Source organism: Herpailurus yagouaroundi, unplaced genomic scaffold (genome assembly GCF_014898765.1).
Source record: "Herpailurus yagouaroundi ecotype Mexico unplaced genomic scaffold, PumYag 67641, whole genome shotgun sequence".
In the NCBI taxonomy this organism is placed as follows: domain Eukaryota; kingdom Metazoa; phylum Chordata; class Mammalia; order Carnivora; family Felidae; genus Herpailurus; species Herpailurus yagouaroundi.
This window is the reverse complement of record NW_024420442.1, coordinates 3,924,353-3,939,277: the sequence shown is the minus strand read 5'-3', so window position 1 is coordinate 3,939,277 and position 14,925 is coordinate 3,924,353. Positions and strand designations below refer to the sequence as shown.

General features: G+C 37.2%; 1 protein-coding gene and 1 pseudogene across 5 annotated transcripts in view; one reads left to right on the top strand and one right to left on the bottom strand.

Moving 5' to 3' along the window:
• The window catches only part of CUL4B (cullin 4B), a 42,561-nt gene extending 28,029 nt beyond the window's left edge, over positions 1 to 14,532 (top strand). For 3 of the 5 annotated variants that reach the window (XM_040467992.1, XM_040467993.1, XM_040467990.1), the window contains exons 13-21: positions 3,035 to 3,139; positions 3,591 to 3,701; positions 4,150 to 4,241; positions 5,326 to 5,433; positions 6,307 to 6,420; positions 7,465 to 7,570; positions 8,683 to 8,855; positions 10,264 to 10,416; positions 13,136 to 14,532. In XM_040467992.1, the coding sequence (XP_040323926.1) occupies positions 3,035 to 3,139; positions 3,591 to 3,701; positions 4,150 to 4,241; positions 5,326 to 5,433; positions 6,307 to 6,420; positions 7,465 to 7,570; positions 8,683 to 8,855; positions 10,264 to 10,416; positions 13,136 to 13,231 (1,058 nt within the window). In that variant the 3' untranslated portion in view covers positions 13,232 to 14,532. The remainder of the gene's footprint in view (positions 1 to 3,034; positions 3,140 to 3,590; positions 3,702 to 4,149; positions 4,242 to 5,325; positions 5,434 to 6,306; positions 6,421 to 7,464; positions 7,571 to 8,682; positions 8,856 to 10,263; positions 10,417 to 13,135) is intronic. The other 2 variants (XM_040467991.1, XM_040467994.1) reach the window with 1 other exon arrangement.
• LOC121025495 (uncharacterized) lies at positions 375 to 472 on the bottom strand (annotated as a pseudogene).
• Positions 14,533 to 14,925: the final 393 nt, after the last annotated feature.

The following is a 14,925-nucleotide window of genomic DNA, read 5'->3' as shown; positions in this document are numbered from 1 at the left end:
GTATGTCTTTGGAAAAATATCTATTTAGGTCCTCTGCCAATTTTTTAATTAGATTTTTTTTTGTTAACTGGGTTGTAGGAGTTCTTTATCTATTTTGGATATTAACCTCTTATTGGAAATTGGTTTTTCTGTATGGTGTAAATCATGGTCCAGTTTCATTCTTTTGCATGTGGCTGTCCAGTTTTCCTAATACCATTTATTAAAGAGACTGTCCTTTTTTCCCATTGTATGTCCTTGCCCCCTTCGGCATGGATTAATTGACCACATAAGCATGGGTTCATTTCTGGGCTATTTATTCTATCCCATTGATACGTGTGTTTGTTTTTATGTCCACATGATACTGTTTTGACTAGGGATTCTTTTGGTTTGTTTTTTTAAATATGGAACGCTTCACGAATTTGCGTGCCATACTTGGGCCATGCTGATCTCTGTATCCTTCTGATTTTAGTATATGTGCTGCTGAAGTGAGCATTGATTACTCTAGTTTTTTTTAATGTTTATTTTTTAAAAGAGAGAATGTACGGGCATATGCGTGTGGTGGAGGGGCAGAGAGAGACAGAATCCAAAGCAGGTTGTGCACTGACAGCTGGATGTGGGGCTCGAACTCATGAGCTGTGAGATCATGACCTGAGCTGAAGTTGGTTGCTTAACTGAGCCACCCAGGCGCCCCTGATTAATGGTTTTGCAGTATAGTTTAAAATCAGGAAGCATGATGATACCCGTGGCTTTGTTGTTCTTTCTCTAGATTAGCTATTTGAGATCTTTAGTGGTTCCATACAAATTTTTAAATTATTTGTTCTAGTTCTGTGAAAAATGCCATTGGAATTTTGGTAGGGATTACATTGAGTCTGTAGATTACTTTGGGTAGTATGGATGTTTTAACAATAGTAATTCTTCCAATCCATGAGCACAATATATTTTTCCATTTATTTGTATCGTCTTCAGTTTCTTTCATCAGTATCTTACAGTTTTCCACATACAGGTCTTTCACCTCTTTGGTTAAATTTATTTTTAGGTATTTTGTTCTTTTTGTTACAGTTGTAAATGGGATTGTTTTCTTGAGTTCTCTTTCTGATAGTTTAGTATTAGTGTATGGAAACACGAGACTTTTCTATATTTTGTGTCCTGCAACTTTACTGAATTCATTTGTTTTAATAGCTTTGTGGTGGAGTCTTCAGGGTTTTCTATATACAGTGTCATGTACAGACAGTGACTATTTTACTTCTTCCTTTCCACTTGTATGCCTTTTATTTATTTTCCTTGCCTAATTGCTGTGACCAGACTTCCAATATGATGTTGAATGAGACTGGGAATAGTGGGCATCTTTGTCTTGTTCCTGATCTCAGAGGAAAAGCTTTCAGCATTTCACTGTTGGGTATGATACTAGCTGTGGGTATGTCCTATATAGCCTTTATTTTGTTGAAGTACATCCCCCTACACCCACTTAGTTGAGAGTTTCTGTTATAAATGGCTATTGAATTTTGTCAAATGCTTTTTCTATATCTAATGATGATCATATTATTTCTCCTTTCATTTTGTTAATGTGGGTGTATCATGTTGATTGGTTTGTGGATGTTGAACCATCCTTTCATCCCTGAAATAAATCCCACTTGATCACTGTGTATGATCCTTTCAGTGTATTGGGTTTTTTTTTTATTTTAACAGTTTTTATTTTTTTAATGTTTATTTTTTGAGAGAGCGCAGGTGGGGGAGGGACGGAGAGAGAGAGAGAGACAGAATCTGAAGCGGGCTTCAGGCTTTGAGCTGTCAGCACAGAGCCCGACATGGGGCTCAAACTCACAAACCGTGAGATCATGACCTGAGCCAAAGTCGAGACTCTTAACTGACTGAGCCACCCAGGCACCCTTCAGTGTATTGTTGAATTCAGTTAACACATGCAAGCTCATCTACCTGTACTAGTAAGCTATGTGGAAAGTGCAGTGATGATTCTAGCACCTTGATCTTCAGGGAGTATATTACCTGTATCTCTTTGCCCCCAGATCAGCAAACATATCTTCCACGTATAGTCTAGGTGCTTTTCAAAAGGCTGTTTTTTCATTGGGTCTTGAGGTGAGCCAGGCTACAAGGGAGCCCTTCAAGAGGGGAATCCCCATTTCCTAGAGTACTTTGGGATCCCTGGAAATCACGTCTGTTGGTTATTTAATAATTTTTTAAAATGTTTATTTTTGAAAGAGAGACAGCACAAGTGGGGGAGGGGTAGAGGGAGAGAGAGACAGGATCTGAAGCAGGCTCTAGGCTCTGAGCCGTCAGCACAGATCCCAACGTGTGGCTCGAAGCCACAAACCGTGAGATCATGACCTGAGCCGAAGTCAGTCGCTTAACCCAACTGAGCCACCCAGGTGCCACAAAATCTGTTGGTTTTTTAAGTCAGATGTTCCCGGGGCTCATCTCTCTGCTGCAAATCACTGAGGCCAGGGTGCCCGAAGTAAGGCACCAATCCCTTGTTCCTCCAAGAGAAGCACCTGACTGGTGAAATCTTTCCCTATTGTGTGTTACAATATCGTGTCTCTGCCTCTCCTACCCATCTTGCTGTGATCCTTTTATCCTTTGTTGTAGAGAGCAGTTCATCCAGTTTTCAGATGTTTTTCAAAACAAAATGCTCCATGGAGCTGTAGCTGGGGTCTGTTCATGGGAGGAAGTGAGTTTAGGCTGTTATGCTGCCATCTTGGACCCCCCCCCCCCCATCATCAATGTTTTTGATGACTCCAGCATGGTACTGTATACACTACCTCCCCCAGGATACATATACCCCATTTTACTAACCATCAGGATAGTGGAAAGTACATGAGATACGGAGCCAGAAAACTTGGGTTTGAGTTCAGGCTCTGGTATTTATTAGCTCTGTGATGTTGAATAAGTCACCTGATGTCCCTGACTTTGGAGACTTTAGAAATGCATGTATATCTCTGAAGCATTGAAAAATTCAGTGTATCATGCTCCTATTTGGGTGTATATAGTGCCTAGTATCTTACGGATACTAATGATCACTAAACAAACTTTCCCCCCATTTTAGCTAAGTATGTAGATTCAAAGCTTCGCGCAGGCAACAAAGAAGCTACAGATGAAGAACTTGAAAAAATGTTGGATAAAATTATGATCATATTTAGATTTATCTATGGTAAGTGTTTTTGCCTTAAAATTTATCTTTTAGAACAGAGCACTCAACCTGGAGGGAGTATTTGGGAGTTAGATATTTAAATTTGTATTAGATTTGTTGCATTTAATTCATTGGGGTACTTGTGGAATATTACTTAATTGCCTTGTGCTTTGACTTTTCCACTTATTAAGAGCCTTGATTTTTGCTACTTTTTTTAATCTGTTAATGCCAAAGCCACCAGTCGACTAAAACTTTTTTAAAGAAAAGTTAATGTAGTCTTCTTTACAGCAAAGAACATTTGAAATGTCCAGCATAAATATCTACCTCTAATGTCTGTTGCATTTAACGAACTTGGGTAAAATGTATAAATTTAAATAACCTGGAGTAATGGTATGATTTATTAAGCACTTGGGAGCAATTGTGTCAGAACTTTTTATTGGAAACTTAGCTGTATTTTATTTTTTTAACATAGGTAAGGATGTTTTTGAGGCCTTCTATAAGAAAGATTTAGCCAAGCGCCTGTTAGTTGGGAAAAGTGCATCTGTAGATGCTGAAAAATCAATGTTGTCCAAACTTAAACATGGTATGATTGTCATTCTTTCTATTCCTTTTCTTTGATTTCTGAGGGACAATGCTACCTTAATTTTTATTTAATTACTTGCCTCTTTCGTTAATCATTATTCAGATGATGAAAATGTAAATTGAGTAAGTTTATGAGGTTTCCATCCTATTGTACATATCCAAAGCGGTTGCAGTTTTTTAGAAAATAAAGCATTGTTCTTGTTTTTATTATTTGTATAAATATTTTCCATTTATCTTATGCCTAAATAGTAGATAAGGTTACTACAGGATTAAAGAGTTTGGCTCTGAATTAGTGGGGCATACACTTTGGGGTAAGGATTTTTTCATTCTTATGAACAGTTACAGATCATATTTCATGTTAAAATACATTTTACATTTCATGTTTTCAATTTTCAATTGTTTGTTTTCACCACTTTAAAATATTATAAATGTATAAACATCTTTAATAGAATGTGGAGCTGCTTTCACCAGCAAACTTGAAGGAATGTTTAAAGACATGGAACTTTCTAAAGACATCATGATTCAGTTCAAACAGGTAAAAGTGAGTTAAACTCTTACTTAATTTCTCAAACTTAAGTGTATTTAGTTATTTCCTTTCTGTGGTTTGCACTGAAGAGGATAAATAGGAACCTACATTTGTTGTAAATACATCATAGCAGCTTAGATGATGTTCACATTAGAGAAATCACCAATGGAATATATTTGACCTACTTCAGAATTTATTCCCAGTATACACCCAGGGTAACACAAAAGCAAATAAAATGCATTGAACTGAAGTCGGGACAAGAAAAACTGTAGCTAGATCGTGAGAATGGGGCTTTCTCTAACATCCAGTCACTGTTAGTGATTTATATGTTCAAAGCTCGCAATGGGGAGAGAGGAGATTCAATAAAATGGTTGTAAAAGGCCTTTGGAGCCATTGGGAATGAAAAGCTTAGATCCACGGTTTTGTAGATGTTGGTTAAGATGATTTTGAAACATTTAAGAGCATAGGTAATAGTGATAGCAAGTTAAATTTTCCTCTCAGGGTTTTTGTAATGGCTTCTTTACCACTATATTGCTATGGTGGGAAATGATAGTGGACAACACAAGAGAAAGAGCAGCAGGATCACATTCCCATAGTAGTGGCAGAATAGGGTTTATTTGCTTTGCTCTTTCCCCTTCGTCTTCCTTCACCACTTCACGTTACCCCCTGCAAGCAGGCAGTGGAGCACGTGAAAAAGTGGATACTTGGGCTGGCTGGTGGGGTGAGGAATGGGGGTTGCTACAAGTTGTTCAGGTCACATTAGGCGTCTCCAAAGGTGGGGACTGCAGGTGGTAGGGGGAAAAGAATGGACATGAGATTCTACCTATAACAGCCTAGCCATAAGTGAGAGATTATTGAAGTCGATAATGCCTCTAATGAGGTCACATGATCCTTGTGTGCCTTTGTAATAAAATGTTAGCTAATGCATTTGATAGAGGCTTCGTTTATAGTCCTTTTATAACAGTTCCCTTTTATTTTAAAGATGGTCAGTGTTGGCATGTAATTTTATAATGGGGAACTTCTTGAATGGGCTATTATTATGACATGAAATGTATGCACTTTTTTAAAGACCTCATTGTGTGTGTTGATCTTATTGTAGTATATGCAAAACCAGAATGTACCTGGGAATATTGAATTAACTGTGAATATCCTGACAATGGGTTATTGGCCAACATATGTGCCTATGGAAGTCCACTTACCACCAGAGGTAAGAGTTGCTGTTCAGGACTTGTGTTATAAGCACAGAAATACATAACACTTCTATTTTGTTTGTCATTGAAAAATAGATACTTTTTAAAGGTTTGTGTCAGCATGCCAACACCAAATGCCAACTGTTTTAATATTTTGCTCTTCCTTTTATTATTCTTGTACTTACATCGTTAGAGCATAGTTAATGATGTCAAGTTTCTGGGTCCAGAGCCAATTTTCATGACTCTTTTTTCAGTTTTCCAGATTGCACCCATCTTTCTGCCCAGCTCTCAAAAATTCTTGCCTATATATCACCTGGGGGTTGGATTGCTGAGTCAATGGGCTTGAGTAAATCCATCCTAAATTCTGGGGAAATGTCTTAACTCAGGACTGAAGCTTAGAAGCGGGGTTAAAGCTAGAGATAGATATTGAGAATCCTTCATGGAGATGATCATGGAAGCCAAGGGGGTCGAGATCTCCCTCATTAAGAGGAAAAGAATGTAGAAATAGAAAAAAATAGGGCTGAGACAGAACATTGGAAAAGGTTCACATCTGGCAGGTGGTAGGAAGAGGAAGGAAACCAACAAAAAAGCAGTCATGAGGTAAAGGAAGCAGCATGATATGGAGGCACAAAGCCACTGGAGGGGAATGTTGCAAAAGGGGGGGTGTTTAAATGTTGCAGAGAGATCGAAGTGTATAAAGGCTGATGAATGCTATTAGATTTGGTAGTTGGCAGATCATTACTTTACATCAAAGTGATCAGTGGACCTACCAGGTATAAAAACTGATACTGAAAGCTTCCAGAAATTATTATACATGAGGTGAATAGAAAGAATGGTGAAAGCGATACTGGATACAGAGCTTAAATAAAGCTGTGTTTTATTTACTGTAGATGGTAAAACTTCAGGAGATTTTCAAGACATTTTACCTAGGCAAACATAGCGGCAGGAAACTTCAGTGGCAGTCAACCCTAGGACACTGTGTGCTAAAGGCAGAATTTAAAGAGGTAAGTAGATGTTCCCATAACTTAGTGTTCATCTTCATTTTTGTTGTTGAGGTCATCCTTTTTTCTCCTTTAAACACTTTTTATTTGAGTATAGTTGACACACGATGTTACATTAGTTTCAGGTGTACAACATAGTGATTTAACTTCTCTATACATTATACTATGCTCACCACAGAGGTCATTCCTTTTAACTTGACGATTTGTTTTACAAGTTTATCCTAAATATATAACAGTGACTGCTTTGTGTATATTATTAAGAATGTGGTCTTCATGGTTGAATTGGCTCTGCTCTAAAACCACAAACAGTAACCCTTTTGTTGCCATCCTTTCCCCACCTGTGGATACAGGATTCCCATTTCCACTTCTTGACAGGAACCTTCTTGTTGCTGGGAGCTAGGGAATAGAGTGGATGTAAAGGAGAATAGTTCCATATCTAATTTCAAAAAATTCCTGCAACTTTTCATGACTAATTTGAATCTAACAAGTTGAAAATGCATTTGAAATAGTGATTTCTTGCTGCTTTTTAAAAAAAATCTGAAGTGATGCAATAAGGCCAAGTTATTAATGTTCGTTTTTTTTTTTTGAGAGATAGGGACAGAGTGCGAGCAGGGGAAGGGGAGAGAGAGGGAGACACAGAATGTGAAACAGGCTTCAGGCTCTGAGCTGTCAGTACACAGCCTGACGTGGGGCTCAAACTCGGGAATGGTGAGACCGTGACCTAGACCGAAGTTGGATGCTTAACTGACTGAGCCACCCAGGCAATAAGGCCAAGTTATTAATTTTCATTACTTTGTTGTTCTGTTTTAATTACAAGACATTTTGAAAAAGACCCATAGAAAGGTCACCCAATCCTTCTTTTCTATTTCAGGTAGGATCACACCTAAACCCTACACTGAACGTACTGGCTTTTCTGTATAATGTTAATCCACGTTTCTAAATCCACTGAAGGAAAAATGCTTTTCCTGTTAAAGATTATTGATGATTTGATTAATTTTCATGTGTTTTTTAAAAAATGATGGCTAAACTCTGCTGTTTCTCCAACAGGGTAAAAAAGAACTCCAGGTCTCTCTCTTTCAAACCCTGGTGCTGCTAATGTTTAATGAGGGAGAGGAGTTCAGTTTAGAAGAGATCAAGCAGGCTACTGGAATAGGTTTGTGTTGAGTCAATCAATTAGCAAGCATTATTCAGTGTCTGCTGTGTGCATTCCGCTAAGGTTAAGAGCTCTGGGGGGATACAAAGGAATAATCCCTCTTAGCACTCATAATCATGGGGAAAGGGAAAAATCACATTTGTAATAATTTCACAGCCAATAAGTATCAATCTGTGGGGCTGACTAGGACTGTGTTAAGAGTTTAGTGAAGCAAGAAACGTCTGTGGGCTGGCATAATTGGGAAATCCGTCATGAAGGAGGTGATATTTGAGGTGGCCTTCAAGTTTTAGTTAGGGAGGTGGCATATGCTGCCAGGGGAGATAGTGTGAGAAAAGTCTTGGTAAGAATGAGCACAGTGTGGGCAGGATTCATGAAGAATGTAACTGCAGCATCGAATAGTGAGATAAGGGTAGGTAAGATGAATAGAGCCTGATCATGGAGAGCCTTGAAGATCTAGCAAATGAAACCTACGTTGTAGGGTCTCAAGTATGAGACATCATGAAAGTGGCTTATTTACACAACTTACCTGGAATCAATAGACAATAGGGCAGCTTGGAGGATGAAGAGATGCCAGTCCAGAAACTAGTCAGGGTAATTCAGGCTTAAACCGATAAGGGGCTTCAATTTGAATGAGGCCAACGAGAATGGAGAAGAGGCATCTATCTCTAAGGAAGCAGCTACTAGGTACATGAAGGAAAAAGGGGAAGGACAGTTAAAAGATGATGCCAGGGTTTCTCACCAGAGTGCATTGGTAGTTTCAGGACTAACAATTAGAAAGAATATACAGTTTTATGGGGAAGATTATGAATAAAATTTTAGACATATTGGAGTTGATGATAGTTAAACAGCCAAGTGGAGGTGTCTTTTGAATGTGGGACTAGAAGGAAGTGAGATGTCATTTCTGAAGATTTGGTAGTTATTCACGTGGAATAATTGGAGCCTTTAGGGAACCACAGGAGAAAGGTCATTGGATAGGGCAAAGAGGAAGACCTTGACCTTGGGGAAAAAAGGAAACAGTTTTAATCGAGGGATGGGGTAGAAGCTAGATTGAGATGAACGTAGCTGTTTATGTTGATGAGCTAGTAACAAATAATCCACTATTTCTTCTTCAGAGGATGGAGAATTAAGGAGAACACTGCAGTCATTGGCCTGTGGCAAAGCTAGAGTTCTGGCAAAAAATCCAAAGGGCAAAGATATTGAAGATGGTGACAAGTTCATTTGTAATGATGATTTCAAACACAAACTTTTCAGGATAAAGATCAATCAAATCCAGATGAAAGAAACGGTATCTCTTTTGCATTCTCCTTGTCCTGATGCACTGGAATTACATGTATTCATAATAAAAATGTATAAAGAATGTTTCATACCTGTACTATTGGCACTAACGTTTTCTGTGCTTATATTTAGCTCAGTATATTTCAGTACTTGATCTTGCAGTTTTTTGGGGTGGGGGGGAAGTACACACAACTGGGCCTGATACTCAAGATAGTTCTGTATTCTGCTTTTTTTGCTTAACATTAAGTCTTTAGAATATTCTATGCCCTTAAATATCTTCATAAAATGTCAAGTGGCTACACAGTGTTCTTTTACATGGCCATTATAATTTATTCAACCAATGCCTGCTGGACGATTAAATTCTTAATTTCTTAGTGCTGTAAACAAAACTGCCAGAAATATCTTTGTACTTTAATCTCTCTGAGACTTCCTTTATGATAAATTCATGGAGGTATGTATTTTTTGGGTTAAAGAGTATGAACAGTTTAAGAATCTTAAAACTGATGTTGTATTGTGTTCTAGAAAGACTGGACTAATTTATACTCTGTCTAGCAACAAGAATGCCTGTCTTACTGGTGCCCTCACCAGCAGCACTAAAGATTGTTTTACTTTTTAAATCTGCACCAATTTGCTGGGTGAAAACTCTGGATGATTTAGTTAGTATTTCTTTGATTAACAGTGAAGTTTTTGTTTCTGCTATTTGAATTTGTAAGGGACTTGTATTGTGGAAACAAACAACTGCGGCATTTCCTGACATCATTTGGTTTCAGTTCCAAAGGTTTAATGCAGTACATGAGGAAAAATTTTAATGTGAGACAGAGGGCAGTATCTCAGACAAGTTCCTGTTTTATACACATTCACATCAAAGGTGTCATATTCCCTTAGAAGATTACTGTGTCCTTTTACAGCATTTATGCTGTATCAGAAAGAAATGGGCTGCAAAAAGCCCAAACTCTTAGGTGATAAAGATGAACATTTTTGCCTTAGCATTAAAATTGATAAACTGACTCATAACCTAAATTTCTGGTGGTTTTGAACACTATAATAACTTAACACTGCATTTCTGATTTATGTATTATAAAATAATTTTTAAAAAGTTTGACTCCAGTTAGTACTATAAGTCAGAGATCAGAGTCCATCACTTCTACGGAAAAGCTAATGTCATACAGAAATCTGGTCAATAACCCCTTATGACACATTAACCAATATTGGCATTACTTCATTGGTACAGGACAATATAATTAGGACAGAAAGGTATTGTTTTTACTGTCATCGTCTGTATTTGTAAGCATTCTGTAAATAATTAAATATATTTAAATCATTAATTAACAGTATGTCATGGCCCTAAAATTTTCAGTTTGTGTAAGCAAATTTCACTTCAGGTGTAGTTCCTAAGTTTGAAAAAATTTTGTTGTTAGGTTGAAGAACAAGCAAGCACTACAGAAAGAGTATTTCAGGACAGACAGTACCAAATTGATGCTGCAATTGTTCGAATCATGAAGATGAGAAAGACGCTTAGCCACAATCTTCTTGTTTCAGAAGTGTACAACCAGTTGAAATTTCCAGTAAAGGTAGGTACTTGTATATTTTTGTATTGAGCTTGTTACATAAAAAGAACATGTTAGATTTTCAGACACGAATCTTTTCTTTTAAGTTTATTTATTTTGAGAGAGGGAGAGAGAATCCTAAGCAGACTCTGCGCTGTCAGTGTGGAGCCCAGCGTGGGGCTCAAACTAACAGAGATCGTGACCTGAGCTGAAACCCAAGAGTTGGACACTTAACCAACTGAGCCACCTAGGCGTCCCCAGACATGAATCTTAAAAACATAGATTGATTTCTCCTGCTCATATATCTGATTCCCCCCCACAAAAAAACCCTTTGTTATCATATGTGGATAATGGTGACAACAGGGAAAACTATTTATAAGAGCTCTTCTTACACCTGAAAGTTTAGCTGCTAAATGCAAAATTTTCAGGTTCATTCACATTATCTTTTGATCTTGTTTTATTTTTGTTTATATTTTCTTTTTGAACTACTTTGATATTTTGACAGATTTGGTTATTTTCAGTTATATCTTGTTTTATTTAGCTTATGTAAGTGTCCATTAAAAACTATTGAGACACGGGTTCCTGGGCGGCTCAGTCAGTTGAGTGCCTGGCTTCAGTTCAAGTCATGATCTCACTGTTCATGAGTTCAAGCCTCGCATTGGGCTCTGTGCTAACAGTGGGGAGCGTACTTGGGATTCTCTCTCCCTCTTGTCTGCCCCTTCCCACCTCAAAATTAATAAACTTTAAAGAAAAAATTCTATACAGATAACTAGCCATCATTAGGCATCTTTTTGAAAAGTTTAGCAGTTCTGGCAACCTGAAATTGGTCATTAAATGGACATGTTCCAGTGTAGATGTTCAATATTAAAGAGGCTTAGACAATGTGGTGTTTTACTGGCCTATTTTTCAAATTTTTTTTTTTTAGAAGATTTCCAAACCTTTGTTATGATAAAGACTTCATAGAGTTTGGATAAACTCTTGGCTCTTGAGATTCTCATGACCTTTAGGCTTAGGTAAATCACTTCGTCTATGGGGATAATCTATTTAAATCGTAGGTTTAGGGGCGCCTGGGTGGCTCAGTCAGTTGGGCGTCCGACTTCAGCTCAGGTCAGGATCTCGCGGTCTGTGAGTTCGAGCCCCGCGTCAGGCTCTGTGCTGACCACTCAGAGCCTGGAGCCTGTTTCGGGTTCTGTGTCTCCCTCTCTCTCTGACCCTCCCCCATTCATGCTCTGTCTCTCTCTGTCTCAAAAATAAATAAATGTTAAAAAAAAAAATTAAAAAAAAAAATAAATCGTAGGTTTATTGTGAGGCTTAAATGAGGTATGATATATGTACAAAACTTATTAGCTTTGGGCCTGGCATGTAGTAAGTGCTCATTAGCAATTAATGCTAATAAGACAGGCTTTCTCTCTTCTCCAAATCTAATACTGCCTTCTTGTTACCACACTCTTACCCATATGCTCTGCCTTACAACCATTTCACCTCCAGCCAAAGAGATCACTGGTGCTACGGCAATTAAAGGATTTCTGTAATACTGTTTTTTGGCTTCCCCATCAGACCACTTTCCTTCTTCAGCCTTCTCAAGTGGCCATTTTATGCAATCTGAAAAACTACTAGCAAGATTACATTTTTTTTAATAGGCTAGATACAAAAGACAATGAGATTTTGTCATCCAAGAGCTAAGAATGCAAACATGAGAACAAGTTATAAGCTTTCTTGATTTTTCAACCATAGGTAGAGTTCAGATATCCAAATTGTTTATAGTAGATAACAGGTAAATCTTAAACCTGAAATACAGAGACCTGAATAATGAAATGGTAATTCACTTATCAGACCATTTGTTGTAGTATTTTTGTAAATAGTGTTTTCTGCAGTACATTTTTTAAATCTTAATTTATAAAAATACAACCTGACTTTGAGAACTACCTTTTGCCCAAATTTAAGGTCTACTTAGTCTTTTCAGACTCTCTTAGCAAAACTAAATAGCATTCTGGTTTCCTAAACTGTAATGTATTCCTCCTGTGAAGTTACGATGTTAGTCTTTTGTATTTGTGCAGAGAAGAGCTGGTTCTTTTTTTTTTTAAATGTTTTATTTATTTAGAGAGAATGCAAGCAGGGGCGGGGCAGAGAAGGGAGAGAGAATCCCAAACCCGTGCTGACAGTGCAGAGCCTGATGCAGGGCTTGAACTCATGAACCGTGAAGTCATGACCTGAGCCAAAATCAAGAGTTGGACACTTAACCAATTGAGCCACCCAGGCTCCCTGAAAATAGCTGGTTCTTAAAAGACTTCCTTTGGGTTGCCTGGGTAGCTCAGTCTGACTCCAGCTCAGGTCATGATCTCATAGTTTTTGGGCCCCGTGTCGGGCTCTGGCTAACAGTTCAGAGCCTGGATCCTGCTTCAGATTCTGTGTTTCCCTTTCTGTCTCTGCCCCTCCCCCACTCGTGTTCTAGCTCTCTTTCTCAAAAAATTAAAAATAAACATTAAAAAAAATTTTAAAGCTATCTTTAAAATAGAAAAGTAACAGTATTGTATAATGATATGACAAGATGTGACAGTATATGTATAGTATAAAAACATTTCTTAATCTGGTTTTATTTTCATTATATTTTTTCTCTTTAAAAAAGTAAGGAGATAAAATACATTAAATTAGTCAGCCAAAAAAAATTTTTAATGGGGTGTTGGTACATGGGCTTGAGCCAATGATGATGAGGTTTGCACTGAAAATTTGCCTTCTTTTACAGCCTGCTGATCTTAAGAAGAGAATAGAATCCTTAATTGATCGGGATTACATGGAAAGAGATAAAGAAAATCCAAACCAATACAATTATATTGCATAAACATTGGCCTCTGAGTATTTGGTATCATATACAGTAGCAGTGGATAAACTAACCTGTTGATCCTATATTATTTGACTTCTTTTATACTACCAATGACCAAATGAAGCAGTGTAATGGAAATAGTTGAGTCGACTTTTTCAGTGGTTAACATGCCCATTTAAAGAGTTAATACTTAACCTTTAAGAAGAATGTTGTTGAACTCTTTGCATGTTATTTAGTATGATGTGCAGAAAATTCTTAAGAAAGTACCTGGTCTTCATGATTCCTCTTTGGAACTGGGGAAGAGGTCCCTAAGGCTATTAAAAAAAAAGAGGGGGGGTTCTTATACACCATTAATTATGAAGCAAAAGGTTTATTTGCTTAAAATGTCATTTAAAGATACTTAAACTGCATGCAAACTTTATTTACTGTACAGAGTTCTGGATGTATTTATCAAATAGAAAAACCACCCTGGACTTGGTTGTTCACATGTTTTGTGATTTCCCTTGAAAAGAAAAAGAAGTTGTCGTACCTATTGATATTTTACTAAGTAATGTTCTGTTACACTGAAAGGGATGTTTAAAAAAAACTTATTTGGAAACAAGTTTTCAAGTAGAGGGACAGTTGCTTATGTAATCTCTTGTATATACACATCCTAAGGTGTTCCATCTATGACTGTGGGATGTGTGTATATGGCTTAGCCCTGAGTTTACTGTTCTGATTAACAGGTACTTATAAAAATAGCTGAAATAGAAAATTGCTGATCAGCTGTACTGGAAGATATGGTAAGAGAGAAAAAAAATCCAACTCGTCATATGAAAAGTGAATACAATATGAACATTGCAAAAGAGACCAAAACCCATGTGTTTTGTAAATTTTTACAGAAGCAAAAATCATCAACTAGTTTTCAACTTCCTTTAGACTTTAATGTTGTTTGGACAGTTTTATCTTTAACTTGGACCAATTGTTAGATTGTTACAGGCTTCCTAGGATTTAGCATTCCTATTTTCTCTACCAAAGTTTTTTTGGGAAGCACCCCAACTCCTTTTTGTTGCTAAATAAACCTTTCATCCTTCTTCTGACTTCCTAAAGATCTAGATATAAAGGTCCTCTCCCTTTGTTTTCCCTATATACCTCCTAGTCAGGAATTCCAAAATCTGTATTATGTTCATCTTACTCCTTTCAAAATTTCTTGAAGAGTTCTCATAGCCAGCCACTGGACATCTACTTTTCAGGGGAATGTCCTAGGATTGTTCATACATAGAAAATAGCAAAAGTATTGTTATTCAAATTGGTAATGTGAGTAAAAAGGCTTCTCTGTAGCATCGGTTGGTTTTTTTTGTTTTTGTTTTTGTTTTTTTTTGTTTTTTTTTTTTTTTTTTGTTTTTGTTTTTTGCTTGTTGGTTTTTCCTTGAGAATTGATCTTGGAGGAGAAGCAGAAAATTTGTTTGGGTTTTTAAAAATCAGAATTGCTTTGATGTTTTTGGCAACAGTAGATTTCGTTGACTATTTGGAGCCATTAGAAAAAATACCTAGATCCTAACCATCAACTGAGGAGACGTTTGGCTCTTGTGTCTACTATTGTTTTCTTGAGTTCTCAAGACCTGTGACCAGCTGTTACTAAAAAGTTGCCTGTTTCTCTGATTGCATCAACTTGCACACTGTTAACAATATGTGGTATTTAGAATGCCTTCCTGATTATTTTTGAGTGTGGC